Genomic DNA, 27,588 nt, shown 5'->3' with positions numbered 1-27,588 from the left:
GACAAGAGCCACCAATGTGCGAAAAACTTCGCTCCTCTCACAAACGCCGTTGTCAAAGTGAAGTGATGTGAAAAATAGACCACAGCAGCATCCCGTCTGCGACATCCAGCAGCAGAACAAGACCTACAACCTGAATGAATCATGAAGCCATGTCCAACTCAGTGGTAGAAAAGTGAAGTGAGGTCAAAATTGAATTCGAAAAGATCCACCCGCCTCGTCCAAACGCCGTATACGCTATGCTCTCAAAATACATGCTCAAAAAGTACTTAAACAGGCAACAAAAAGGGTGACGTGAAAGGGGGGTTGGCTCTTTTCGAGTATCAAGCTAAAGCGATGCTTTAGTTGAGAACCGTAGAATTTCGGGCCGGTTGGGGTATCATGAAATATCATGAGGATTGAAGGGGGTATCATATGCAAAGGGTGGTTTGGGACTCAGCCGAGCGTGCGTCCACTGAGGATAGGCGACGGTTGTGGTTGGGTATGAGTGCTGGAAGTGCGTGGAGTGGTAGGGCTAGATCGTATGGTTGAGCCGGCGCTGAAAGTGGGCACGGTATAGCTCGGTGGACGAGAGGGATCCCAGCTCTCCTCACTGAGCGCACTGAGATACCCATTGCCCACTTTGTCCCGAAGCGCCTCGATCTTCTGGCGGTATAGTTCGCCGCTGACGTCCCATTCTTGGGAATCCTTCCAACCATTCATTCCGTTGTCGGATGTGTAAAGAGGAGGAAGCTCAGGCACCACGGTCGCATCAAATCGTGGCACTCCTGGCTGGGAGGTCCCCTTTCGGGTATCGGACAGGACCACGGGAGGAAGTAACTGCTCCTTCGGCAGTTGAGTCGTCCGATGGATATCTGAAATGGGCTTGGGGGTCGGGACATCCTCCGTCACTACCCTGATACCTGCAGAAGCAGAAGGCGACACGGCTGGGGCAGCGGCGGCGGTCAAGGCGGTTTCTGGGGTCGCAAGGTCGACAATGCGTCGCTTTGGCGCCTTTCGACGTCTGGTCGAGCTGGTGTTGACTTCGCTGGTGACGGCCTTGGGTGTGGGCCGTTCCTTCCGCGATGAGGAGAGGGATTCCACGGGCTCATCGTATATGATCGCAGGCTTGCTGACATCAACCGCAGGCAGATCGGCGGTTGGGGCCTTGACAACTGGCACTGCAGCAGGGACTGGCGCTCTCTCAACAAGGTATCGCCGTTCCGAGTAGCTAGGGCCTACATTGTCGATCACAATATCTTCTGTGTAGCCCGGCGTTTTCCGGAACAGATTGAATATCGTAATTCGGTAGTCCCGATGTGTTTTAGTGAACGGGTTCCCCTCGACCCAGATCTCGCGAATGTCGGGGATACCGGTGAGTCTGGCAACCTCCAGCGGGTCAGTTATACGATTGTCCCTCAGATCAAGACGCTCTAACGGATACAGCTTCTCGACGCCGGCCAGCGACTGAAGGCGATTGCCGCGAAGGTTCAGAGCGGTGATGGCCGGCAGCGGGTTTCGGGTCAGAGAGTGTAGCGAGTCGATCATGCAGTGAGACAGGTTTAGGGCTCGAAGTGCGGTCAGGGTGGCAAGACTGTCGGGGATTTGCACGAATAAGTTCGAGGACAGGTCGAGGGAGTGCAGTGTGTTGGCCAGCGGGGCCAAGCTCGAGGCGGGAATCGATGTCATGGAGTTATCGGGCAAGCTCAAATGTTTGAGGAAGCGCCACTTCGAGGCCGGCAAGATGCCCATATTGAGCATATTGGACGAGCTCCCTGGACGAGCGTGATGCCAAGAGTCGGACAGGCTGGAATGCGAGCTCCCTGAGCCGGATCTCCGGACTTTATGGCCACCTCGTACGTTGGTTGAGGTGTTGCGGGAGGCCATAGGTCGCGTCGGAGAGTTGCTACGCGGCCTATTGGACTTTGTCGGGGACCTGGGTTCGTCTGTTTCGGCCCTAGCGAGAGACATTCGCCTGCCGTCTCCAGAGCCAACCTCCAGAGTATGGTCACTGGGAGTCATGGAGCCAACCCGCAAGTCCCCATGACTTTGGGGATCAGGAGAACCCGGTGCAGAGGCAGAACGGTGGAGCTCGGCATGCGTTGTGTTGGGACTGCGTCGCGGACTAGTACTCGTAGGCCACGGCGTCGTTGGGGAGGATTGCGACTTCGAGGTGCGTCTTCGACGTTTATCCATGTCATCCAGGACAATGTCAATAAGGATGTCAGCAGGATCGTCCACGCCAGCACGCTTCAGCGTCAAAGAGCGAAGCTGGTCGGCGAGACGGTCCCAGCCAAAGAACTGCCGGAAGTCTATGCTGCTGACCTCGAGAGCTTGGACGTTCTTGAAGACATAAAGTGGCACAGCTGAATCGAACGGAAACTCCTCATAGCCACGAATCAGGCGGGCGCGCCAGTCAGGCGAAAGCCGGAGGCAGGGAATCTTGGTGAATGCGGAGTAGAGATATTTTAGATCGGCTTGTAGAGCAGCCTTCTGCCTCTCTGTGCGAGCTGCCGAGATACTGGCACCGATGCCAAAACTGGCCCAGAGAGCAGACATGCCAGACACAACGCTTCGCACACTGGACACCGAGTGAATGGAGCCAACATCAGATTCGCGGCTCCGAGAGCGCTGAGTGTTGCCGAGGAAGGACACATAATTGGCCGAGGTCGAACTGTCATGCAGATTCTCAAGCCTAATCTTCATGGGTCCAACAGGAGTGCCGAGTTCCTCGAATCGAGAAAGAAGATAGAATAGGTGATGAGGGGTCAGCGCAAGCTTGGCTGACTTGGCGCTGTGTGATGTGAAGCTCAAGGAGCCCAGTGATAGGGCAGCGGCAAGCCCGGAAGAGGTAGAAGCAGACGTCGATGGCCGTTCGGGGAGTGTTGAAGGCGACTGGGGCACCGTGACAGAACTTACGCTCTGCGAAGAGCCATGGCGGGAGACAGTCTGTCGTCTGAACTGTAGAGCATTGGCAAGTGCCTTTTCGTGCGTGCGCACAAAACTGGCCAATTGCTGACAAGAGTGTTAGACGCAAGGAGAACCATTCGGAGGAGATTGCGGACGTACTTTAATGAAAAACTCCCCGTCTTCGGAATCCATCTTCATTCAAGGAGATGAACGCATCAGGGGCTGGCTGTTAGATGTTGTTTTGTCGGATATTACAGGATGGAGGTGCCGACAGAGAACAGCGAAGTCTTGCCGGAAGGTTCTCGATGTCAAGAAGCGCGGAGTGTCGGAATCGGCAGCACCGAGACCTGTTTGATAGAACCTGTTAGTTGAAAGTCCTTGGTTGATTCCCTTGATTCAAAAGAGCATGATCTGGTCATCAGGCAGAGAGCCCGTTCTCGCTGATATAACGCAACGCTGCGAGGTTTTTCCAGGTACGGTTCGAGGGACAAGACCAAATGGTTGGACACAGCGTTTCGCCATGTAGCACTGGTGGTGCAAAAGAAGGGCAAGTGCAAGGTAAATGATGAACCGAAAGACGCTGACGGGCTCGCGGCCGTGGCGAGTAACGTCGAACGTACGCAGGCACACGAGTCGGACACTCTCACGACATTGGACAGGCAAGTGTGTGCGAGGCGATAGGTTTGCACAGTTGGCCACTGATACCATGAACAGGATGCAGAATGAAGCGATCACAGGCGGTGCGGAGTTGAGCAGCAGGCATAGTGTTGCAAAGCAGCCGGGTCGAGTCGAGTCGAGTGAAGCGGGAACCCATTCAGTCGGACAGAGTGATACAAGAAAAAGCAGGCAGCGCAAAAATCGAACGGCGTGACTTACCACGTACGATAAGAGAAAGAGTCTTCTTCGAATCTACTATCGAAGTTCTCCTTTTGTTCAGTACCCGTGTTCGATACCGGCAATCTAGATGCCTCGCGGTCGTGGACTGGAGGAGTGAGGCTCGGGGGTCGAGTTGAGGGTCGGAGGTTGGCTTCGGAGGCCTTGAAGACGGGGAGAAGGAGGGCGACGAGATAAGGTAGTCGCAGGTCGAGAGGTAGGTAGGGAGGATCGAAGGGACGCGATTTGGGTACCCGGCTCTGGATCCCCTCCGCGATGATGCTCGCTCTACTCTGGCTGCACTGAAGACAGCGACAGTGACGGAGTGAGGGAAAAGAAGGGGTCTTTTTTCGGTGATGGAGGGGAGGCTGGAAGGGGTCTGGGTTTAATAATAACAATGGGCAAGTGCCTGCCAAAATCTGCTGCGCGCTGGATGGGGGACTTCAGGCCTGGCACTGGGCAATGGGCGATGCGCGATGGGCAACATGGGGGGGGGGCGTGGGCAGGGGACCTGGGATTTCTGAAAGTCAGGGAAGCCCCTTCGGTTACCCCCAATGCCTTGATGACCTGAAATGTTCGTGGCGGCAGCAGCGACAGCAAGACATCAAGCACGACTGCCTGCGAGTGACTGGTGGGCTCGTGCAGAGATGGGCGCACCAGGGTACCCTGAACATGTTCCACACGTCTCCACTGGCAACGCTAGCGCAGACCCTGGCATCCTGGCGAGCGGGCGGGTCATTTGCTGATTGACTGAGCAGTTGGGCTTGGCGCTTTGTACATGTACCGGGTACTTTGGGACGAATGCGACGCCAGTAGGCATGCCCGTAGTGGGTTTTCTTCGCTCATCTCGCCCGTTTGCCGCCGCAGAGGAAGCGACGACGAGGTGCCAACAGCAGCTGCACCACCCAAACCGCGATCACCCAGCACCCGGCCTGTGGAGGCATCATTGGCTGTTGTGGCTGCTCTCGTCGCTCCTGCTGCTGCACGACTTTCATGCTCCTGCCTCATGCTTCATGCCTCACCTCGACGGACGAGATGCACCAGCACTGCACGGCTGCACGGCTGCTGCACGGTCTTTCTTCTTGCATCTGTCCCTTTTCCTAACCCACCTCATCTCCCCGAACGAACCTCGCTGCTAAAGGCATCACGATACAGTCAGCTCTGCTGCCCGCCTTCTCCTTGTTCCTGTTCTTGGGCACAAGGTTCTCTCTGGATGGTATCAGCGCCCCAGCCATATGACAGCCCAGCCTCGCTCATGACCACAGCCCAACGATCAGCTGAGTGTCGCTGCCGCGCAAGTCACGATTGCAGTCGAGAGATTCGGGCCTCTCGTGTCTTGGGCCTCGAGGACGTGCGACGTGGGGCGTGAAGGGTGGGTGGCACATTGTGATGTGCCCAGGATGGCCCGGACCACCATCTCTTCCTCTCGATCTCCCAGTCTCTCTCTCACTTTCTACCCTTCCGCCCCCCCTCCTGGTGGTTGTGTACAGGCAGGTGTGTGGGTGTGTGGGTTAGATTTGTAGCCTGCTCACCTGCTGTCTTGGCAACGCAGCAGGATGCGCAGATGGAGAAACATTCCGCTGCCGAAGCGACTGGCGTGACCTGTTTGCCCAGTCACGAAATGTGAGCATACATCGTGAATCTCATCGACTGGTGTCGTGGTTGGCATTGTGGGCACGATGACATCGACGAGCAGATTGTCGCGCGCTTCGTCCGAAGCCCAATGCCGCTCGACGACCAGTCGCCATGCGAACACCTCTAGCAGATCCACCAGACCGCTTGTCGGTACATCTGTCGGAATTCATGAGGCTGACGATGCACGATGCAAACAGACGGTGAAGGTCAAATTGGAGCTCATCGCGCGCGCAAGAGTCAGTCGAGGAATATCGTCAGACGGCGATCGACCTCTGACAGGCACGGCGTGGCCGTGAACCACTCCGCCGTGGAGACGGCCGATGGTACCGACGCGGTCACAAACCAGCTCCGGAGAAGCCAAGAGCCTTCGAGCCTTGTTTTCGAGACTCAGTACCCTTCGCGCTTTTCGAAGGGAGATTCCACTTTCATGCGCACCAGCATCAGGGATCGTCGCACCCCTCCTGTTTACCGTATGCTACTTGGCACGCTACCAAGGAAAACATATGGGGCTTTCGTCGGAAACAACGCCCGCCGCCTCGGGTACCCGAATTCCCCTCGTTACGACAACAAAGGACAGAAGACAGACAACATGCCACTGCACTGACGAAGCTGTTTGATGCCAGCCGTCCACATGGGAAGATGCTCGCTCGACATTCCAATCAGGTAGGGCACGACACGGCGCGGAAGACATGGTAATCAGCCTCGAACACGCGTAACGACAAATCAGCGTTGCCGACCGGCCAAATCTTGAACACCTACAATCACACCTCATTTCCTCGCCGCCTTCTCTAGTCGGCACGAGACATGCCATGCCCTTTGATGCCGTCTCCATCGATTTCCGAGTGGTGTCTTGCTTCTGCCAGTCTCAACTCTGCCGAATGGCCTGCGCTGTGTCTGGCATGACAGGCGCACGCCAAGGGCAACTCTAACAAGTAAGTTAGTGTTCTCAGCGCTATTGCATCCTACGGCGTCTTCGGCCGCTTTGCCAGTATTGTCCCAATATCAAATCGTTGCCAACTTATCGCCCATTTGAGCCATCTACGCACGCCATGCCCCAACCAGGAAATCACGGGCCCGTCATGGCGAGCTCTCGGCTGCGGGCACAGTGCAGAGCCAGCCTTGTAAAAGTTGTCACGACTCGTCCCGCTTGTTCCCGCCGACGATCCCTCCAACCCCCCTTCCGCACATCGTGTCCTTATAATGGCGCTTTTGGGGGTGTCATCTGCTCTTCGGAAACGGGCTTTGATTCCCCCTGGCTTCACATGAGCTCCTCGTTGCATGGTGCGCACATATTGAGTGTACGTTGCTCATAAGCAATGCGCCACCAAATCCCGTTGCAGGAGTGTCCAGGAGAACCAGTTGGGACTCTCCGAGCAGATTTTCGCGAATATAACATATTTCTCCAGCCAGCGCATTCTCGAGATGCAAATCCTCGGCACCAGACGACAATTATGTCATGGCCCACCGTACCAGATGCCGCGATGCTGGTTGATTGGCAAATTGGGAACAAATACTGATGCACGGTAGGCCTCGTTGTTTGGCGCGATGGATGTCATCTTGCTGGTACAACCCCTGCAATGGCCCCTCCACCCCACCAGGTCACAACTACATGGGGCACACCTCACACCTGCAGCCACGCCGTATTCGTGCAAGGCGTCCTACCCTATACTCCGACTCAGTCGGTGACTAAAGCACAGCGATCACCACCCAGGCCTCCAAATCCCGTGCCAAACGGCCGCGTATATGGTACTCCAAGAAAAAAATCGCGGTCTTACGCGGGGTTGCGTTAATTGTTCATATAGATATTGCGCCCAGATCTGCTCCACGAGGACCGTCGAGCTGGATCAAGCGTGACGCGCAATTTGTCATGGAGGTGAAGCATACAAAAAGCTTGCCATCCCAACATGCAAGCAACAGACAGATTGATGTGTATGGGTTGTCGAGCTACCGTACGCCCTGAACCGAATGAATCATCAACCCTCCTGCAAGTAGAGATCCTCACCGCCCCTGGATCGTCAGGTCAGGGCCGTTGTTCTGGTGGAAGGAGGCTTTGATATGGAATGCGCGCCCATCTGCTGTTTCTCGTGGTGGTTGCCGCGCTGATCACACCACGATTGATTGTCCCACTCCAGGCTTCATTTTCAAGGAAAGGTGGTGTGCGTTCAATGCATCCTCTGAGGCTCGTGGTGCCGGGGCTGCCGTTGGACTCTCTCGTCATGTGGTCTCTTTCATGTAGACATGTCTTCGCACGTTCGAAGCATGAGCCGCCAGGGCTGATGACGGCCAGACAGTGGGTCAGGAGCAGTGCCCATCTTGCAGTGATACAGCGAGTCGCACCTGATAAAACGACAATCAGAAGAGACTATCATTACAGACATGTCGAATGATTTCGCCATCCAAAACTATGTCCTATCGACGCTTGAATGGATCAGTGTGTCGCGGATTCGATTCTGCGGCCGCTGAGCCCAGAAACTTGATGGGATCAGCGGCGGAGGGCACAGTCTAGTAAGAGGACCCCTCACCTGTCGTGCAACCCCCCTAGAACGGTGAAACAAGGGCCAAACCAAGAGACCGGCCGACCGATAATTCAGCCTTTTGACTGCAGCGGCTGCATCAACTGCAGTAGTCGTGAATCACGCGCCGCGGACACGGAAGCAAGGGCGTGAGACATGCTCTACTACTCTCAGCTGATTGTTGTCGATGGGACGGTTGAGCATGTCGATGGTACTGGAATGGTCCCCAATCATCGATGTCTCAAGGGCCGTCCAGAGGTGAATTGCCAGAACGCGGGCCAGTGAGGACGATGCATAGTCGGCTCCTGAACAAATGGTGCTCCATTGTCTCAGCCAATGGATCGTGTGGGCAGCACACATTGGCCTTCCTGATGTAGTCGCTTGACTCGTGGGGCAGTCATCCTCATCCCAGGAACGTCTTGGCTGTCGGACAGAGCGGATAGGCCAAGTGAGGTCGAATCCAGGAGATGTGCCACACTGCACACGTCAACCTGGTTTCTACGTTGCTCTTGCAACCATGATGGCCATTCTAGGTCAAAGATTGCTCGTGCTTAGGGGTCCATGAGGGGTCCTCGGAGGCATTGGAGGGGATCGCTAACCAGGGCTATCAAGACGTCGCTCCGAGGCGCATACACACTGTTTTCCTCCCCTGGCTCTTGGCTGACGGGTCCGAAAGAAGAAGCGCCTTTCGCGCCTGTCGCAGAATTCCATCGAACAACTTGTCGACGGAAGCACAGAAACCCCAGATTTCCGACCTGCAGGCCAAACCACTGCAGAAGACAGGAGAATGAAGGCATTGGAATGTAAGAGAAGCAACCTCATGTTGGTGGCCACGCTTTCCGCAGGGCGATACGCGCCGCTCGCTCACCGCTTCGTCGCAGGAGGCTCTTTGCCCCTCAAATCCCTGCGCGCTCACACACCTCCTGCAAGGCAAGATGTCTTGGGTTGCGCAACTGGAATGTGTGGAGGGCACGATGCGCCGCATTGGTCTGGGGTTCTACGGGGGCCTGCTCATATCTCACCTATCATCCTCGCAGATTGAGAGGTAACGTTGAGACTGGTCCACCGGGGGAGGCCAGGGAGTTTGGCGATGTGGCGGCTGGTTCCCATACAGGCAATTGAGGCCGCTGTCGGCTTATGACGAACAATGAGGGGCAGTAACAGGACCCTTGCTTCCCCTCTCTCGATCTCGTGGGGGCGAGTGAGCCAGCTGCAGACCGTGGTTGGTGTAATGAGCTGGGATGACCAACCTCGAGCTAAGATGCGGCCGCGACCGCACCAGGCTGTGTCAAACCTCATCTTCACTTTTTCTTCCCATCTGTGATGCGGCTCATGTTCTCGTCGATGAAATTCCTGTCCACGTTGATAAAGCTCAGCGTCTTCAGGCAGGGCGCTTCACGATCGATCATGGTCGTGGTTCTGCCTCCGTAAGATACGAGATGATTCCGCCTCTATACGGAAAAGCCTACGCAAAGATACCTGTTGGGTTTTCGACTCCAGAAATGGCCTCCCTCAGATGGTCACAGGAGGTTGCCACCCCGCGATCCAACGCTTGCTGATCGACGAGGACCGCTCGACGAAAAAGACGAAGTACCAAGGACACGGATGGCGCCAGACGACTCAGAAGCAGACTTGAGACCACCGGCAACTTATCGAACGAAATCTCATTATGCCCATTGGAGCTAGCGGGAAGCAAGGTGCCCCCCACGTCTGTCAATTACATGGTACGACGCTGCAGACCAACGGCCTGCATGACCCTTGAACCATGGACATCACCCTTCTCGCACCACCCCCATCACCTCTCTGGTCGTCTGTACCTCCCGGATTCCCCCGCCACGAATGATCCTGCTCTGCAGATGAATTTCCGTCAAGACCAACGCGTATCGAGCGTCTCGACACCACATCGCTCTCTTTCGCGAAAGCGCGGGCTGCTGGACAGTTCGCTTAATGGTGCGACTAAGTCAGGGAGTCACGGTCACGGAACGCAGCCTCTCGAGGTTATCGACAACCGAGACGCACAGCATGATGCAGTAGTTACGCAGGCTTGGGGCTTGAAGCACGATACTCGAGATTATGCCTCATTTCTTGGTGCCGACACCCTGCCCTGTGGTATAGGTGCTCGTACGAGTTTCCTTTATTCGGTCCTTTGGGGCCAGGCTAGCGAGTAAACTGTGGGAAGTCATTGCCTCTAACCTCTTGCGTTCTGACGAGGAGATCAGACTTCTGGCTTGAAGTGATACCGTCTGCAAGTGAGGCCATTCGCAGATAGAGAGGGAGATTCTGGATTTTTGGCGTGCCGGATGCCTGTCGAGCCCAAGAGAAACGATGACCAGATCCAGAGTCTGGTTTACCCCACCTGCTGTGTCGGGTTGGTTTCTGGCCATTGTGGCGGGGCATCCATCCCATGTACCTCGTACAATAGCTTCGAACAGCGTCACGTGGAACACTCCACCACAAAATATAACAACCAAGGCCAACGATGGCTGTAAGGCTCATGGCTGGGATCCTGGACCCGTTCGTCCGTCAATTCAACCTAGTTCATAAAAGCCCTCCTGAATACCGTCAGGAACATGAACGACGCTGAGAATGGTGACACGTTGTTGGTAGGCAAGGATAGCCTCGTTTTGCGAGAAGGCTCTTCCCTGAGGCTGACTGACCGCCACAGATCGCCAACGCTTTTCTACAACCACTGACCATCATGGCCATCCCTTGACTGCTCGCTCGACGGGCTGGGAGTCCGAGTGGACCCTGGCGCTAACTTCCAACTTTTCTTCCTTTTCTGGCTTTTGTTTACCATGAGAATTCCTACCTAATTACCTACCTAGGTAGTAGGTAGCCAGCCACCTTGGTCACCCACGCTATATTCTTCCGCCGTAGATGGACCCCCGTCTTCCCCATCTGCTGAATCTCGATCGATCGGACATGTCTGGAAATCCCATCCCTTGGCTTCCTGATATAGCTGTGACAGCACACACGATGGGCCCCTCTCTCGGTGCCGGCCATCCTCCCGCCTCCCCCCCTTTTCTCGTTTCCTCGTTTCCTCGGGGGATTAACATTCGCGTGGACTGGGGGCTCGCGCGCGTGTCATTGACCCTCCCTGGTAGGACGGTGAGCATATGCCGTCCCTTGCTGACCAGTCGCTTTCCTGTAGGCCCTGTCGCGATCATCAGGGGGTTGTGCGGTGATCGCAAAGCTTGGTGTTTTGGCGGGGTCTTCCTCCTTAGGCGACCAACCCCTTATGCAGCTGTTAAGCTCACCTCCCTTGCTTTTCTGATGAAGAGGGGTTGCTGCGGCCTTCCGGTCGTTGCAGAGTGAGGCGTTCCATTGTGCCGATGGCGAGCGGTCTGGTGTCGAGGAGACTCTCGGTCGTCTGTGCCATCCTGCATGGCACGCAAGCGAGGTGGCTACGGCTCCAAAACAGGGCGCCTGACTGCATCTGCCGAGATGTTTGCTGAGGGGAACAAAGCCGTCGAACGAGCTTCGCCTAGGATGTTGAGTGAAAATTCTGTTCCCAGAAGTGTATCGTTGCTGAGTATACTGCTGGCTGTTGGTCCTGTGCCCTTGGCCCCCGACGTGAGGCCTTCGAGGCCCCGATCTATCGTCTCCTGCGGCCAACACACGGCCTCCGCCTCACTTGTATCCTTCATGGCGACAGCTTGGCTGGTTCCTCGTCGTTGTGGGCGCGGGGGTCTTCACGATGCTCGTCATCGGCGAGGGGTAGGTAGCGCCGCGAATCTCGCATGATGTACACTTTGTCTATGCCGTTTCCTATGGTACAATATTGAGAATACACACATGTTTGCTTTGAGCCTTGGGAGCGCCTCACAAGGCTCCTTCCCTGCGAGGCCTACCGCGGCCTCTACTGCCCCTGCTTCTCGATACGGACGAGCTTCTGCAGCGCCAGCCCGTCGTCGAGCGCCCAGCCGGTGGCGACGTCGAGCTTGCACTTGCGGTCGCCGACGGTCATCTTGACAAAGCCGCCGCCGGTCAGCGCCCTCCTGACGCCCTCCCAGGCCATCTTGGCGCCGCGCCAGGCGTCGCGGAAGGGCATGGTCAGCAGCCTCTGCTTGTCGGCCTCCCACTTTGCCTTGGCGGCGGCCTTTTCCCGGTCCCGGATGCTGCGCAGCTGCGCCTCGGTGACGCGGGGCTCGAACAGGCGGCGGCGCAGCGTGACCTCCTCGGGCGCGACGAGCAGGACCTTGGGCTTGCGCAGGAACGGCGCCCACGGCTTGACGGCGACCTCGAGCAGGACGGGCGTCAGGCGCGGGTTGACGCCCGGCGGCAGGGCCCTGCCGACCAGGGTCGCGGTCGGCACGGCGCGCACGGCGCGCACAATGTTGGCGGCGCCGAAGACGAAGAAGGACCCCATGCCCGCGAGCGCGACGCACGTCATGGTGTAGACGTTGGGCACGAACCACGCCGCGTCCGCGGGCGCCGTGAGGTACCAGTTCGCGACGGCCGCGGCGTAGCACGCCGAGGTTGTGGTCCAGGCCGTGGCCTTCATCCAAAAGTGCGACGCCGACTCGTAGAGGATTGTCGGGGAGGGCGAGCGCGCGAGCTGCAGGAGGAGAGGGTTCGTTGTCGTTGCCGCCGAGGGCAGGGGTGTGGCGGCGGCGGCGGCGCGAGGGGCCGCTGTTGGTTTGGGGGTTGATGTCGCCTTCGACGGTAGGATTCGTGTCGGCTTGTTGACGGCGAGCTTTGCCGGGGCGGATCTGCGCGCCGCGGCTTGGAAGCACGACAAGGTCGTGAATGTCCGGCTCGACGAGAAGGGTTGGCGGGCGGAGGAAAGCGGCCCTCGGAGGGCGACGCCCAAGGCAAGGCCCCTTGAGCAGGCAGCCATTGTGAACAGAGGAAGATCGAAGCGCCTGCAGCGAGGTATCGAAAAGCTCTGTGGTGATCCCAAGGGTTTCTCAGGCCACTGACAGCAGTTGCAGGTGAAGCTATCCAAAAAGTTCAAGAGGTCGCGACAGGGATTCGCGGGCCCACTTCAACTGGGCTCGCGGCTGTCCGTTGGCGACAGCTGCCCAGGACTACTGTCACTGTCACCATGTTGATACTTGTTATTGCTTCAACGACGACCACAATGGTCGCCAATGCGAATTTGTCTTTCCATGGCTCACTGGCAGAAGTAGAAAATGTTCTTGTTTGGAGTTTGTCTGCTATAGTCCTATTATGTAGTCTGATTTATGTCATTGGCGTTACACATGTTCACTTTGCGTCTCGTGGGACGACTTACACATTTACCTGGCCTCCCAATGTTGGTGTTCGGCCAGTCACCTGCTGCAGGCTGCTCGGCATATCGACGGTCGATCGTCTGTAACAATAACATACTTGAAAATTCTTGGGTTGAAGAGGCGGACATGGACGGATATATCGACGAAAACATGGGCGAGTTCCTATCAAGACTCGACCTCCACTGAGCTTTCTTCGACAGCTCTCCGCCTCACGAACGATAGTTCTGCCTTCTTTTCGAGCATGCTCTGTATTTTTGTAAGTTTTTGAACATGAATTTTGCCTCCTATGCTCGCTCGGCCATCTGGTCGTTGGTACAGGCCATCGCCACCTTCGAGCGAGAAGTATGAGGCTACACGGCTTTGCCCGTCGGGGATTTTACTTCCACAACACAAAAAAAAAAAAGAAAAAAATGCACGAGAAAGATCAGATGAGACGAGAATGATTGCTGATTGAGGTATTTGGCGGTGCTGCAAGCGGATTCTGTAGTTGGATGTCCAGCATCGAGTGAGACGCATCACAGCACGGAGCGGACGTAGTGGCCTGGCGAAATCAACGACAAGAATAGGACTTTATTCCGAATATCAAAGTCGTGATCGTTTCTACACTATGCTCTCCGGCGCATCATCGATGCTGTCGTGGCACGATCCCGAGAATCTGGCCATAGGGGGCCAAAGATATATGCCGAGAAAAGTGCAGCAAATTCGTGGGAGCAAAGTGCATAAGACTCACCTACCCCCCAACCCTGCGTCAGGGTTGGGGGACAGGTTGCGGTAGCTCCACGAGGCCCGAGCTATCGCTGAGCTTTTGCAGGCTTCCGGATTCGAACGTGCGGTCTTTGGGGGTTGCTTCGTTCGTTACCCACTGGGCTAGTGGGTTGTTGGGAGAAAAGGCAACTGTTTTGAATATAGAGGACTGTGGCTGGCTCTTGGTTGCTGCCTGGCATGTGTCTATCTGTTGTTGCCGATAGGGAGGCTCGCGAGGCAAAGCAGGCACGGAGCGCCGCCGCGTCCGTCAGGGACGACACCAAGGGGGGCGATACGGACGCAAACACGGGCCGCACTTCTTTTGCATAGCTCCATATACTGCATTTGGTTCGACACTAAGCTTGATCCTCTTTCTCCCACATCTGGAATTCATATCGCGTCCCATTCTCCTCCTGCTCTCCAGCGTCCACCTCCTCTCCAACCCAAGCATCCAGCTCCTCCTTGTCCCTCTTCACCCACCCCTCCGCCTGTCCCAGCTTCAGCGGGAAGAAGGCGTCACACTCAAACTCGGGCTCGCCCACCCGCGTCAGCAGAACCCGCCTCGCCTCCCTCCTCTCCAGCGAGGCGCCGTAGATCTGCGCCCCGCCAATGACGAAGACGCGGCCCAGCGGCCGCTGCCACCCCTCGAGGAACCGGACCGCCTCCTCCAGCGACGCCACCCTGACGGCGTCCTTCTCGACGTCTACCTCCTGCGCGGCACCGGCAATAGCAGAAGCGGCGGACCTGCTGATGACGACGTTGAGCCGCCCCTTGAGCGGCCGGAAGCGCGGCGGGATGCTCTCCCACGTCTTGCGGCCCATGATGACGGCGTTGAGGGCCGCGGGCGGGGCCGAGGCCGGCAGGTGCTTGGTGACGCGGGCAAAGTACGCCATCTCGCGCTTGAGGCCCGTCCAGGGGAGGGTGCCGTTGCGGCCGATGCCCATGGTGCGGGTCGCGGCCACGATGAGAGTGAGGTCGAGCGTGGGGGCGGGCGGCGGCATGGCTTGGTGTTGGTGAGCGAAAATGGCCTTTAATCAAATGAATTGATGCTCGGCGGTCTCGATAAATGACGCGCTAGCTGGGATCAACCGCAAGTCCAACGGCGATGAATAGTCCGGATGGCTGAGGGTATGTGGGTGGTGATGGAGTGAGGTCAAACGAGGTGGGGGCGTGATGGAGAGGGCGACTTTCGTAACGCGTTTTCGCGTCGTCTCAGTTAGACGTCGACATCATTGCTAGCCCAGCCCGCACAGTTCCAGGTTAACGACAGTCGCAGCCAAGTTGGTCCACCTTGCGACAATTGCAAAAGTGCCAGATGCCAAGGTCATGCAAATTATGACTGATCATTCAGAATTGCATTCCGATCACAACTTGACCCGTTGTGGCAATCTAAACCGCTCGTAGTATACAACTGATCCATGCTGGCGCTTTCTCGACATACTGCACGCATCGGCATCCCAACGCTACTATAATGCAGTACCATTGAGTACAACCGGCTCCGTCACGACTGATACAGTCGCAAACGTATCAATTCACAATTCTTTCATGTACTTGCTGTCTCCTCATCATGCGAATAGTTGCACATAACCTGCCTTCCATGCCAATCGACCCTCGCGCCCATGGCCGCCGATGTCTGCCAGATCCTGTTCAAATGTTCAATGAAACGATGCGCGTTCTCTTGCTGAGCCTTAACCCCGTCATTCACACGCTCCGAGACACATTCGTAGACGGTTACGATGGAGAACAGGATGGTGGCAGTCTTCATGAGAGCTACTTGGAACGTGAACAAGGTGTCCGAAAGAGGGATGTACGATCGATAGTAGGCGACAGCATCCAGGGCGAGGGCGAGTAAAGCGAGGAAGCAACAGGCGCAGAGGAAGCCAACGAGATACTCGGACAGAGGAGTCGGACAGAGGAGGAGATTTGTTGTTCTGGCTGCGTTGAGCTTGTCTTAATGTTGACGGGATTTCCGCACCCAACAGCCTGTAGTTGTCCATCGTGTAAGCGGAGAGTCGATGAAGATGCCATTCGATGCTCGTGCAACCTGTGATTTTGTCCTTGAAAGGTCCTGCAAGGTGACAACCAAGAAAAATGAGACCAAGAAGACCACAACAGTGGAGGACGTCGGGAATAGTGCGTGTATTATACATCCCGGTAAAGTCCCTACCTAGGTAAGGTAGGTACCTAGGTAAGGTAGTACAGTATATACACGGAAAGAGACCTGCAGGTGCCAAGGCCCATATTGGCCTTGAGCAGGAACGTAAAATGCGCCCGGTGGTCCTGCCCCCTATTCTCCCTCCCAATTTATCGGTCCTCGCCAGGTCGAAGCTGATTGACGCTCACCTAGGCCGAATCGCCCCCTTGGTCGACTCGCTCCATTTTCCGTGGATATACTGCCGCACCGTCTTGCCCCAAAACACAATCGGCACGGCAAGCGCTCCGATGACCAGCACCAGCACCAGAATCACGAGGCTCGACTGCACATTGACCTCCTTCTTCACCCACGCCATGAGGTTGATTCCGATGCCGAACGCCACCATGTCCCGCACAAAGTACTGCACCGCCAGCGACGCCGACGCCCATGGCGGGAACGCCTCGATGATCCACAACACGACCGCCACCTCGCCCGATACGTAGCTGAACATGCAGAGCCCGTACGACACGTAGTACAGCACGGCCGAACCGCCCGAGCTGGACCCCATGGCAAGAAGGACCTGGCAAAGTGCGCTCGAGAGCACCGGGAGCACGAAGCCCGGGAGGTACACCTCGGCGTGCCGCGTGCCGCCGTTGCGCAATGTGAAGTACCGGATCGACAGGCTGATGAGCGGACCCGACGCCGGGATGGCGAGGAGCGACCCGATGATGGCCGCCGCGCCGCGGTAGACGCCCGACATCCTCACCTCGTCGCGCGGCAGGTTGTGCTCAAAGTGCTCCTCGAGCATGAGCGTCGTGAAGATGACGCCGCTGAGGATCGTCGCCGAGAGCAGCGAGACCCAGACCAGCAGTGGGTTGCACATGCACAGCAGCATCTGCGCGTACACCACCAAGCCTGACTCCCACTGCGTGCCTGGCGCGCGCTCAATCTGGCGTCGCAGGGCCCAGTCGGACGGACCTGGCGTCTCGTCGTGGTTGTGTGGGCAGTCGGGGCCGCAGGGCACAGCCTCCCAGCTGTCATAGATGCGAACCTTCTCTGTGCTGCTCTGCACTAGGACCCTGCCGTTCAGGGCCACGGCGGGCCGGATGAAATACGTCTCGGGGATGAAGCAGTAGGATATGATGAAGACGGCCAGCAGGCCTCCACACCATGCCAGGTACACAGGGCGCCAGAGAACACTAGGCTTCAGAAAAAACGGCAACGCCATATGAAGACAGTTGACGAAGAAGGTCCCGAAAGCCCAAAAGACGGCGAATGCATATGGCCGCTCGTGAATGAAGGTCGCATCCACAATGATCAGTATTGCCTGACAACCGATAGTCAGCACACATCATATGAACACAGAGACCTGCAGACGACGGCCACTCACCACAGCAAATGTAGCACCTCCTGAAATACCCTGAATGCACGTAGCAGCCATGAGCTGGTAGAAGTTTCCCGCCATGGCAGCCCATAGAGTCATGAGTGTTACCGTGGCCGAAGCGATGAGCACGACAGGCCGTCGTCCAATGGCCGTGGAGAGGGGCGTGGCAATGATGTATCCCATACCAGCAGAAAAAGTCATGACGGACCGCAGGGACCTGGCACCGAGAGGCTTTAGCGTCTGCAGAAGGTGTTAGCCGGGCTCTTCAACTTCAAATTATCTGGAGAACAGACTTCGTCTGGGAACTCGAGTGCTAGACCAATCTGCATGCCAGTGGGCAGGTTGAGTGTGACCGTTGCCGTCATGGAGAATATGCACACACTGACGAGGGCGGCGATTCGGGTTTTGACCGTCCATGCCAGCGGATCACGCGGCGAGTTCGAGGGTATGGGCAGCTTCAGAAGCTCGCCAGACTCGGATATGAGAAAGACGCTACCGGAGATCTCTTCGGATGGCGCCGTTGAAGGGCGCATCGGAGGCCTGACATAGCTAGCCGCTGGTCTTGCTGGTAATGGCTCGGCTTCGCTGGCCGTGTCTGATGATTCGCTATCCGTTGACATTATGGGTTTGAGAGACGTTGGACTCTCCATGTTGGCGAAATTAGAAGGATTAGCAGCAATATGCCAATATAAAAAAGAGAAGAGATAATGCTGTGGATTACACAAGAACTGACTGCGCTTCCCCTGTCCAGAGTCAAGTCGCTGGGTTGGACCACCCTTAGGGAATGGAGGAGCCCGAGGCGAGGCCCATGGCCGCTTTTGTCCGGCTCTATCTTACCACTGCTTTCCCTTATGCTGACCCAGCCGAGGCAGAAAATGATCCGCGTCAACCAGAAATAATTCCTCGTCCACCTTCGGACGAAATCAAGGTTCGATGGGGAAACGGGCCATGTAACACATTGAAGTTGAAAACCCGATAGCCCCCATGGCGGACAGCGCCGTGGTCAAAACTCGCGGCACACGATCGAAATAAAGGTGTCGACCAGGGAAGTAGCTCCGCCATTTGTTTCCTTTGGGTCAAGTTCCTCGTTACTGATGTGGTGTGTCCGGGTCGCTCAAGTCCCGCGTAGGCCGCGTAGGTCACGAACCATATCCTGCCCGTGGCCCGTGGCCCATTCGCACAGGACCGCCCACCTACCGAACTTCCGAATACCTGGGACGAAATGCCCGAGCGGCGAGGGATAAGGTATAGCGAGTACTACACCACATGACTTGTGCGAAAGATTGACATGAACGTCTGGTCATCTCTCGGCGGAAACTCTAAATCGCAGTGACTTGATGGTTGGTGGTTGGTCAGTAGCTGAAACGTCCACGGCCATGGGCGAAACCATCCACCAACCCCAATTTGAGATCCTCCTCGATCTTGTTTGAAGATTGACGTGTCAATCCCTCCGATTCAACAACAATCCCTGGCCCATCACTACGATCGGGAATTCGATTAAGTAGCAGTGCTACGCCATTCGTGTTGTGCTCGGCTTCGGCCCGGTCAATGGGAACCTCAGTATCGAGCACGGACTGGAAGTGCAGGATCTCGAGCCGCCTAACATACAGCGAGGAATGATGGTCTTCCCCTGAAGATAAGTCGGTCTTGGGATATGTAGACGGCTTAATGAAACATACGCTCGCCCAGACAGAGGTTTGGGTGCGGATGGCCAGTCTTCTCGTTGGTACCTTCTCACACGGCGGCGAACTTCTACTGTATTCCCTTGCTCACGAGGAGTTGTTCCACACATACTGAGCGCCTGGACTTGTGATAGACCATTGGAAGATGCAGCAGAAGCGGCCTTGCTCTGCAGCGCAGTCTCAGGTGCTGCGTGACCATCATTGCATAACGTCAGGCGCAGTGATCTGAGCTGTTGGAGGCAGCAAAAGCCTACAGGCTGCAGACGAGGCGCAGAGCGCCCGAATGATGCCGGAGCCACAAGTGTTACAGCTTCTTTGCATGTCTTTCTAGCACTGTCCGTCTTCGAACGCAATGAGCGGCCAGCTCCGCATAGGTCTGTACTTCGCTAGCAACCGAAATTTCAAGCCAAACAACTCGGCAAGGGCCTCATCGATGTGTCCTGGTACATGTATAAGTTTCTTGCTCCTGCTCAAGATGGCCGACTCATCGCTGATCGTGTCTTCTTCGGGTTTTAGAAACTAGGTCCTAGACTTGACGTGGCAGGGGGCCCATTGCCAGAGGCACATGAATGCAACGGAAAGTTTAAGCGAAGCTGTGCTGTCTACACCATAGGCATAGCTGCAATTCGGTGAGGCTTGTATCACAAACTTCCGAAGACGAGTCTGTTGTCGTAGCGTGGGAGGTTCTGTGTGTAGGCGGCCCATCAGGATCTCCAGGTTGTCAGGATAAACGCAGAGCACATGTAAACGCTCAATAAAAACATCGGAGGAACTTGACGCTGATCCATGCTGCTGCATTGAAGAGCGGATGAATCGCTCTGGCTGTCAGCGATAGAAGCAGGCGAGTCACGCTGGCCTTACTACGCGATACACGACTCATTTCAACATGTTTACTCGCAGATGCCAACGTCGTCTGAGGGTGGAGACGAAGCTAAGGTATCCTTCTTTGGACGTCTGTGAGGGATGTAATAAATAAGTCAAACAAAGCAACAGCCAACAATTGTCGAGTTCCTCAAGTGGGCATGTTGGGCATGCTTGTTGTTGGCCGCTTCATGGGCACGAATCGAGACATCGTGCTGTTGTCAGCCATGCCAGGGACGGCTCATAGACTGGCGATCAAGCACCGGCTTTCTGGGGCATGTCACAAGTCAGCGACGCCGACAATGTATCGAACTAGGATGCAGGATAAATAGTGATGTTGCTGTGATGGTCCTGGGATGGTACTGCCTTGAATCTGGTCAAGGAGTGTTAACTGTTCTGCAAAATACCCTTGAATACATATATGCATGTAACGAACAGAGGTACAGGTGCATCGGCCGGAATCGGAACCGATTCTCGTCAACTGGTGGAATCCAACAAGTTTAACGCGGAATGGCCCGTGCACAGCGCCAAAGGTCCGGCGGATCCCAACAGCTTCTCGATTCGAGAGATAATCGCTGCTCACATTTTCGAGCACCCTCACCACGCAGCGCCCATCCCCTCCATTGAGCCTGCAACACCCTGGCCATGGCTTCACTCGCAACAGCTTGCCGCCTCTCGGCGAGGATAGTGCGCAGGGCACCAGCAGAGACGGCCATTCGAGGTGCGTTTGCTCTCCCAATTCTTTCCTCGTTCGCGCTCGTAGCGGGAGAGAACCCACTCGCAAATGTCCCTCGCTGACAATTGACCCGTTCTTCAGGATTCCGCTCCTCAGCACGATGCGCCGCCGCCCAGAACTTCACCATGCCTGCCCTGTCCCCGACCATGACAGAGGGCAACATCGCCACCTGGAAGGTCAAGGAGGGCGACAGCTTCGCCGCCGGCGACGTCCTCCTCGAGATCGAGACCGACAAGGCCACGATGGACGTTGAGGCCCAGGATGACGGCATTGTCTTCAAGATCATGTCCGGCGACGGCAGCAAGGCCGTCCAGGTCGGCACCCGCATCGCCGTCTTGGCCGAGGCTGGTGATGACGTCTCCCAACTCGAGGTCCCCGCCGACGAGTCCGCCGCCAGCAAGACGCCCCAGCCGGAGGAGAAGAAGAAGGAGGAGAAGCTCGAGGCCAACGCCGACGAGCAGGACAGGAGGGGCTCCCCTGCCGAGAAGAACACCGCCGACGGCAAGGTGCACAAGCAAAAGTACCCCTTGCTCCCCTCGGTCCAGAGCCTCGTCCACCAGCACGGCATCGACGCCGACACGCTCTCGAGCATCACGCCCACCGGCCCCCAGGGCCGCCTCCTCAAGGGCGACATCCTCGCCCACCTGGGCACCATCAACCGCGACACGCCGGCCAAGATCACCGAGCGCTTCGCCAAGCTCTCGGTCCTCGACCTCAGCAACATCAAGGTCGCCGAGAAGGCGCCCAACGCCACCCCGACCACGGGCCCCAAGCCCGTCCCCGAGCCCGCCGCCCCCGCCCCGCCGGCCAAGACCCAAGTCGCCCTCCCCATCTCCCTGGCCCACGTCGCTGAGGCCCAGCGCCGCATCCAGGACACCCTCGGCGTCTTCATGCCCGTCTCGACCTTCATCGCCCGCGCCGCCGACGTCGCCAACGACGACCTGCCCCCGGCCCCGCGCAAGCCCACCGCCTCCGACCTCTTCAACCAGGTCCTCGGCCTCGACACCGTCCGCCAGTCCGCCCACGCCACCCGCGGCCTCTACCTGCCGCAAATCTCCGCCCTGCCTGAGCCCACCTTCCTCGCGCCCCGCCCCTCGCGCCGCCAGCCCGACATCATCGACGTGCTCGCCGGCGGCCGCGGCGCCGCCCGCACCAAGGTCGCCCCCAAGCCTGCCGCCGCCGCGCGGGAGGGCGTCAACACGTCCGGGAGGAACCTGTTCACCCTCGTCGTGCCGAGGGGTGACGAGAAGCGCGCCGCCGTCTTCCTGGAGAGGATCAAGGTCATCCTCGAGAACGAGCCGGGACGCTTGGTGCTGTGAGTCAAGGGGGACGCGCGGGGCTGCGGGGGGACGGGTTGTTGATGAAAATGAGTGTACTTTTACCAATAGAGCAAATACATGAGGAAGTATTCCTAGTCTGGTTGTCATTTCACGTTCCAGCTGCGATGTCTCAGACAAACCTGACGGTTAGCACATGCGTCACGCCTCCCTGTTAGTTCAAGGTGTCGTTCTCTTGGGGAGCGAATGCACACAAGACAGGCGCAAGCAGTGAATTATGGTGTATTTAGTGATAGCGGCCTTCTGCTCGAATATTAATGCTGCGTAACATGCTCCTCCATCATCCGTCGTGATCTCGTCAGTCATCTGTCATCTAAAGGCAATACAACTCAGGACATAGAAGATGGACATAGACACACACACACAAGTCTCCAACAATACCCCAAACCCCGAGAAACCCTCTCCGTTCGTCGCAGATTGAGCAAAAAACAGCAACAACTACAACGGCAGCTTCTCAAGCCGGCTCACAGACGCAAGTCTGCCACCATACTTGGCTGCTCTTCCCATCCTTCCCAAGAGGCCTCGTCGCACCCATTTGGTCTCGTAGCTCGTACATGTCCAATATCCACACCTTTGACCTGCAGAGCCTCGCGCGGCCACCTGACCTCGGCATTGAATCCATGGCTCCAGGCCGTGTGCATCATGCTGTCCTCGAAGAGAGCCGGGCGCACCTTTCTCATACTCTTCAACGCCCGCTTGCCCACTTCGTCAACGGAATCATGATGTCTCAACTCAAAGAACGCTGGATCATGCGTCATGCGCAACCGAGTCTGGACTTCAAAGCTGTGTGCTCCCAGAGAAAGGAGAAACATGTCATACTGGCACAGACTCGTTCTACACATCCAGCTGCCCCCTTCGGTAGCGCGACGGTAGAGACCTGCCATGGCGGCGACGCAACCGAGAGCGCCGGTACCGTAGTCAGACATGGGAAAGGGTGGCACCACAGGCTCATTGAGGCCCATGAAGCGACCCTGCTCCCAGGCAACGCCGGTCACACAATCGGCGATTTGTTGCCAGCCAGGCCGATCAGACCAGACAGCTTGATCGGCAACTGGGGTGTCAGAGCCTCCAAAACAATCCTCCGCGACATAGACGTAGCCCTTGCCTCGAGCAGCAGCGAGCTTGGAAAGGCGATCCGGGCCATAGCCTAGTCGAGTCAGAACTCCAGGGCGGTAACCGTCCAGCACGACATCGGCGGAGGCGATGAGGGCCTCAAAGGCAAGGCGTTGAACTGGGTCGTGCAAGTGGAGAGAAGTAGTATGTTTGCCGGTATTGACATCGACTTGGAAAAAGGGAACATCGGGAAGGTAGGGAGATGTGACCTTTAAGACAGAGGCGCCATGTGATGCAAGAGTGCGACCGATTGTTGGGCCAGCGATTACTCGACATAGTTCGAGAACACGAATGCCACGCAGACACTGATTCAGAGATGAGGTCCCTGGACTGACAGGACATTGCTGGCCTAACGGCGCGGGAGCGGTGGAGGACTCGAAGGGTTGAATGGTAAAAGGGGGAAGCGCTGCGAGGGCCTGGCCTTGCGGTGTGGCACGGAATTGTTCCGCCGTGAGAACCGGCACGCCAGCTTGCGCCTCTTTTCGATTCATCTCTTCCAGCTCGTCTACTGTAAAGCGTCTGACCGCGGACTCGATGGTTTCGATGCACTCTCTGTAGTCCTGGAGACGAGGGTTGAAGGGCGGGAGGCCAATCATGCAGAGAGTTGCACTAGCGTCTAATGAGCCATGAATGTGGTAGAACTCTCCGGGAGTCTTGGTCTCGTAGAGATTTGCCGAGAGACGCCTGTAGAGAACTGTTTGTGCCTGGTTCAGATCTGTGTCTGGTGAAACGTCAATCATCCAGGGCTTAACACTAAGCAGCAGCAAAGTCAGGGGCGTACCTGGAATCTTGTTCTTAACGCGAGGGTCAGCCTTGTCCAAGCCGTCGACGGTACAGAGATAGGCAGACATTAGAAAGCAGGATATCAGTGGCATATCGACCGTGATATCTCTCGGTGATTGGTGGCCCTCTCTAAGATTTGCAAAGGCGGCTGCAGCCGCGCCTTCCAAGGCTTTGATCGCGGCTAGAGCCTCCTGTTCCTTGAGAGGAGAAGGAAAGTGAACATCGTCGTCTGGAGCGTCTTTGAAGACCAATCGACGCGGAGCATGGACGAAGGCTGACGGGAGTTGGCCTCGGCACGATGCCAGCAGGCTGGCCAAGGCTTGCTCAGTCCCCTGCTTGACCGAGTAAATCGGTGCTCTCCTTTGACAGGAGTCAAGCCGAATCACCACCATGATCAGATTGCGAAGCGTGTTCTGGACTTGTTTGACTTCGGCGGAAAGAAGTTGTGGAGGCAACAAAGTAATGAGTAATGCTAAAGTATACCGTGTGAGAAGCTTACTGCAGCCACATCGTGAATGCCGTCAAACGTCAAATGAATACAGACATGTACTGAAGACAAGCCAGTGATGAGGCAGACGAAGCTCAGCACGAACCCTGGGGTGACTCGAACAGGTCCTCAAGGGACAATAAAAGATGCGTGACGGGTGAGACTGTGCGTGATGAGAAGACAAAGGAAGCATTTGACATGCGGACCAGGGCCGGGACTCCAAGGAAACTGGCCCTTGGTGAAGGATACCACATCACACGTACGGAACAGGCGAGCGGAAGCAAGAGGATCCACAGCAGAGGGCGAAGTAGGTAGCTGGTAGTCCGCAGCGGCCTTACCGTGGTAACATGCTGATCATGGGCAGGTGATGCCTATTGTGGTCGGCTTGGAAGTAAGAGTTTCTTGGAGCGGACCAACGAGGAAGCTTGAACAGTAACGAGACCGAAGCTAAGCAGGGAGGCGGCGACCCGCCTTGCCGGGCACGAAGTGAACCGCCACTGACGGGACTGCCATGGTCGTCATGAAGCAGTCGGCGACGCACGGAAGCCTTACGGTTGGGATCTAGTGCCTCAACATGGGGGACGGACCAGAAACTAGTCCCGCCTGTCGTGGCGCGCCGCCCGGAAGAGGTCTGAAACCAGCGCGACGTCTTCTGTCATATCGATCGAGTGCGCTCGAATTGTAATGGATACTCTTCTCAAGTCAGCGGTTCTGAACAGAAAGGCGTTCCCATCCATGTTCCGAGGACTCCTCACCAATGCTTGTCGGCACATCCGGTGTAAGTTCACGACCCCGGCACATACCAGGCGCAGAGCGTCCAAGCAATCTTTCGTCATGCGTAATCTGTCACTGCCCCCCACCATGTTCTGTTCGACGTGCGCCTCGCGGGGCAACCGAAGCCCATGGCGAAATTCGTAAGGGAGCGACAGTAGTGGGGGACATTGATGTGAGCTCCGGGGCGGGAAAACGTCATGCATGAATCGCTACCATCGAGCTGTTGACTGCAAGAAATACAGGGGATCACCAGCAAAAGATAGCCGAGCAGCAGGTTGACTGCGTCACTTGAGCGCGACCCTGGCACTTGTCGTTCCGCTTGTGCAGATAGAGTCTGGAGCCACAGGTTGGCAACTGTGATCCGATGGCTCCAAGCAACCGGAATGTGGGGAAAGCAAGGACACCAGCGGGATCATGTGGCGTCTCGGTTGAGCACTCGTCCAAGAAATGGGTGCATTATCCGAGTATTTGTTTGGCCAGGCTCCGGGGCGGTCTGCAGAAACAGACTTGAACTGTCCCATGCTCGTCCCCTATGTTGACGCCCTTGCCACCGGGGATGTAGGTGCGAGGGGCTCCCGTTTCTCGACGCCTTGGTTGGGCAACAGTCTGCGGAGATCGCTCCGTGCGAGCCATTATCGGGCTCTTTCGCTACTCCAGATGGCGCTCGTAGTGTAGATTGGAGAAACAGGCAGTGCAGTATCGGGTCGAGGTCTACCAGACGTCACGGGACGGGCAGCCTGGAAGGGGGACACAGCCTTCCCTCTTGTGAATTGTTGTGCTTGAAGACGCGGGAGGCCAGAACAGGTGACGACGGCAGTGCATGCCCCCACGAATGGTATAGTAGCGAAACGAGGCGAAACGGAACTACGGAACGGGTACTATTGGTCTTTGGACGAGAAGGGTGCAAGGATGAGTGGTGGGACCAAAGTAACCAAGACGCAAACATGGGTGAGCGAACGAAGCTTGCGAAAGAAGACACAGCTAGTAAGAAGCCGGTTCGTCGTCACCAGGAGCGCGTCAATGCTGAGTCATTGGGGGTCCCAGGTGCACCTTCCGCTGCTCTCGGCATGAGGTGTGAAGAGGAAGGACATTTGCGTATCTACTTGCTTGTCTAAGGTACCTTGCCTAGGTAGGTAGGTAGGTACCTATGTAGGCAGGCAGGTACCTTGGGTTATAGGCACCTTGCTTTGCGCCAGTAGATGTATGTGTCTTTGCTTGCAGCTTGCGCCTTCTATTGCTTCGCGGACCGGACAAGTGCTTCTCGCTTGGTGGTAGCAGCTAATTTTCAGGCTATTCAGCACCTCAAGTCCCCTATGAGTGGAGACTTCCTACCTACCTAGGTACCCTGCCTACCCGTCAAGGTAGGTAGACAGCCAAGGTAGCAAGGGTAGTCAGGTAGGTGCACCCTAGGGAGATAATCCGAAGGCAAGTGCCTTGTATCTCCTCGAGGTTCGACCCGGGAAAATAACCCAGCGCTTGTCTGCCTTACGGTACCTACCTATACCTAGGTACGGTGCCTTGGGTATTTTGATTCCCACCACTTTATCCCACCCGATCCTCTTTGTTCATCTTCATACCCGTTTTCGGCACCATCATCAAGACGGTGGCATTTTTCGACCGAACCCTTCCTGTTCGGCCCTGCCACCAGCACGCCCCTGCCAGCTGCCGACCCCTGGCGTTCTGGCCACAGACTTGAGGCCAGGCCAGCCAGTGCCTCGAACCTGTTACCACACCACGTCCATCTCGTCAATCGAGACTCTGGGGTGTCACAGCTTTTGCCAAGGTAAATCAGGAAAGAAAACGGCTCAGCGTTCCGAACTTTGCTCTGGAGGGCGACCGCCTTACTCGAGCCATTTCAAGCGCGTGACCTGGCATGGACACCATGTTTCTTCGGCCAGCTTTCACTGTGCAAGCTGGCGAAGCAGCTGCCCACCCTTCAAAGGTGCCATCGCCGCAACCTACCTTCCCAACCCTTTGAAGATGACACCGGCTATAAATACGCAAAGCTCCTCGGATCGTACGACAACGCAACCAGGCAAACAGAGAGTCCTTGAGAGGATGGAGCCGACGGCTGCAATGCCAACAAACAAGATGAGAGCGAATCGCAGAGCGCTAGTCACATGGGAAGAAGTGCACCTATCGACCTATGGAAATGCACTGGTCACGTTGGGCGCCATGGTTCGCCACGATGTCGACCGTGAGCTGCATGCATGCCGTATGGCATGGCCTGACCATGCCATATAGACAAGGCCTATCATAGCTGTTCCGGGGCATCTCGACTTTGACCACACTTTTCTACTATTCCCCAGTACGACGTACCACGCGCCCGCCCGCCAGACTTTCTTGATTCGATGGGGGCCAAGCGCCGCAGCAAGTTCACCGACGTCGCACCATACTGTGCGTACTCCGTTT

At 56.6% G+C, this 27,588-nt stretch overlaps 6 protein-coding genes across 6 annotated transcripts; 1 reads left to right on the top strand and 5 right to left on the bottom strand.

Moving 5' to 3' along the window:
* Positions 1-432: 432 nt before the first annotated feature.
* On the bottom strand, positions 433-3,078 carry D7B24_006578 (uncharacterized protein; the record flags this gene model as incomplete). The annotated part of the gene is made up of 2 exons (XM_028640705.1): positions 433-2,991; positions 3,046-3,078. The coding sequence occupies 2 exons, from the start codon at positions 3,076-3,078 to the stop codon at positions 433-435; spliced, it is 2,592 nt and encodes an 863-aa protein (XP_028495091.1).
* Positions 3,079-11,766: 8,688 nt separating this feature from the next.
* Positions 11,767-12,747, bottom strand: D7B24_006577 (uncharacterized protein; the record flags this gene model as incomplete). The annotated part of the gene is made up of 1 exon (XM_028640704.1): positions 11,767-12,747. The coding sequence occupies one exon, from the start codon at positions 12,745-12,747 to the stop codon at positions 11,767-11,769; it is 981 nt and encodes a 326-aa protein (XP_028495090.1).
* Positions 12,748-14,241: 1,494 nt separating this feature from the next.
* Positions 14,242-14,886, bottom strand: DFR1 (dihydrofolate reductase; the record flags this gene model as incomplete). Its single annotated transcript, XM_028640703.1, has 1 exon — positions 14,242-14,886. The coding sequence occupies one exon, from the start codon at positions 14,884-14,886 to the stop codon at positions 14,242-14,244; it is 645 nt and encodes a 214-aa protein (XP_028495089.1).
* A 1,338-nt stretch (positions 14,887-16,224) lies between these two features.
* D7B24_006575 (uncharacterized protein) lies at positions 16,225-18,053 on the bottom strand (the record flags this gene model as incomplete). Its single annotated transcript, XM_028640702.1, has 3 exons — positions 16,225-17,346; positions 17,410-17,643; positions 17,697-18,053. 3 exons carry the CDS (start codon positions 18,051-18,053, stop codon positions 16,225-16,227), a joined length of 1,713 nt encoding a protein of 570 aa, XP_028495088.1.
* A 2,538-nt stretch (positions 18,054-20,591) lies between these two features.
* D7B24_006574 (uncharacterized protein) lies at positions 20,592-22,001 on the top strand (the record flags this gene model as incomplete). Its single annotated transcript, XM_028640701.1, has 2 exons — positions 20,592-20,667; positions 20,764-22,001. 2 exons carry the CDS (start codon positions 20,592-20,594, stop codon positions 21,999-22,001), a joined length of 1,314 nt encoding a protein of 437 aa, XP_028495087.1.
* A 482-nt stretch (positions 22,002-22,483) lies between these two features.
* D7B24_006573 (uncharacterized protein) lies at positions 22,484-23,983 on the bottom strand (the record flags this gene model as incomplete). The annotated part of the gene is made up of 1 exon (XM_028640700.1): positions 22,484-23,983. One exon carries the CDS (start codon positions 23,981-23,983, stop codon positions 22,484-22,486), a length of 1,500 nt encoding a protein of 499 aa, XP_028495086.1.
* Between the last annotated feature and the right edge of the window lie 3,605 nt (positions 23,984-27,588).

Source organism: Verticillium nonalfalfae, assembly GCF_003724135.2.
Source record: "Verticillium nonalfalfae strain VnAa140/NRRL 66861 chromosome Unknown scaffold_48, whole genome shotgun sequence".
Taxonomy (NCBI): Eukaryota; Fungi; Ascomycota; class Sordariomycetes; order Glomerellales; family Plectosphaerellaceae; genus Verticillium; species Verticillium nonalfalfae.
The sequence above is the reverse complement of the archived record's forward strand: the minus strand, read 5'-3'. Positions and strand labels throughout refer to the sequence as shown.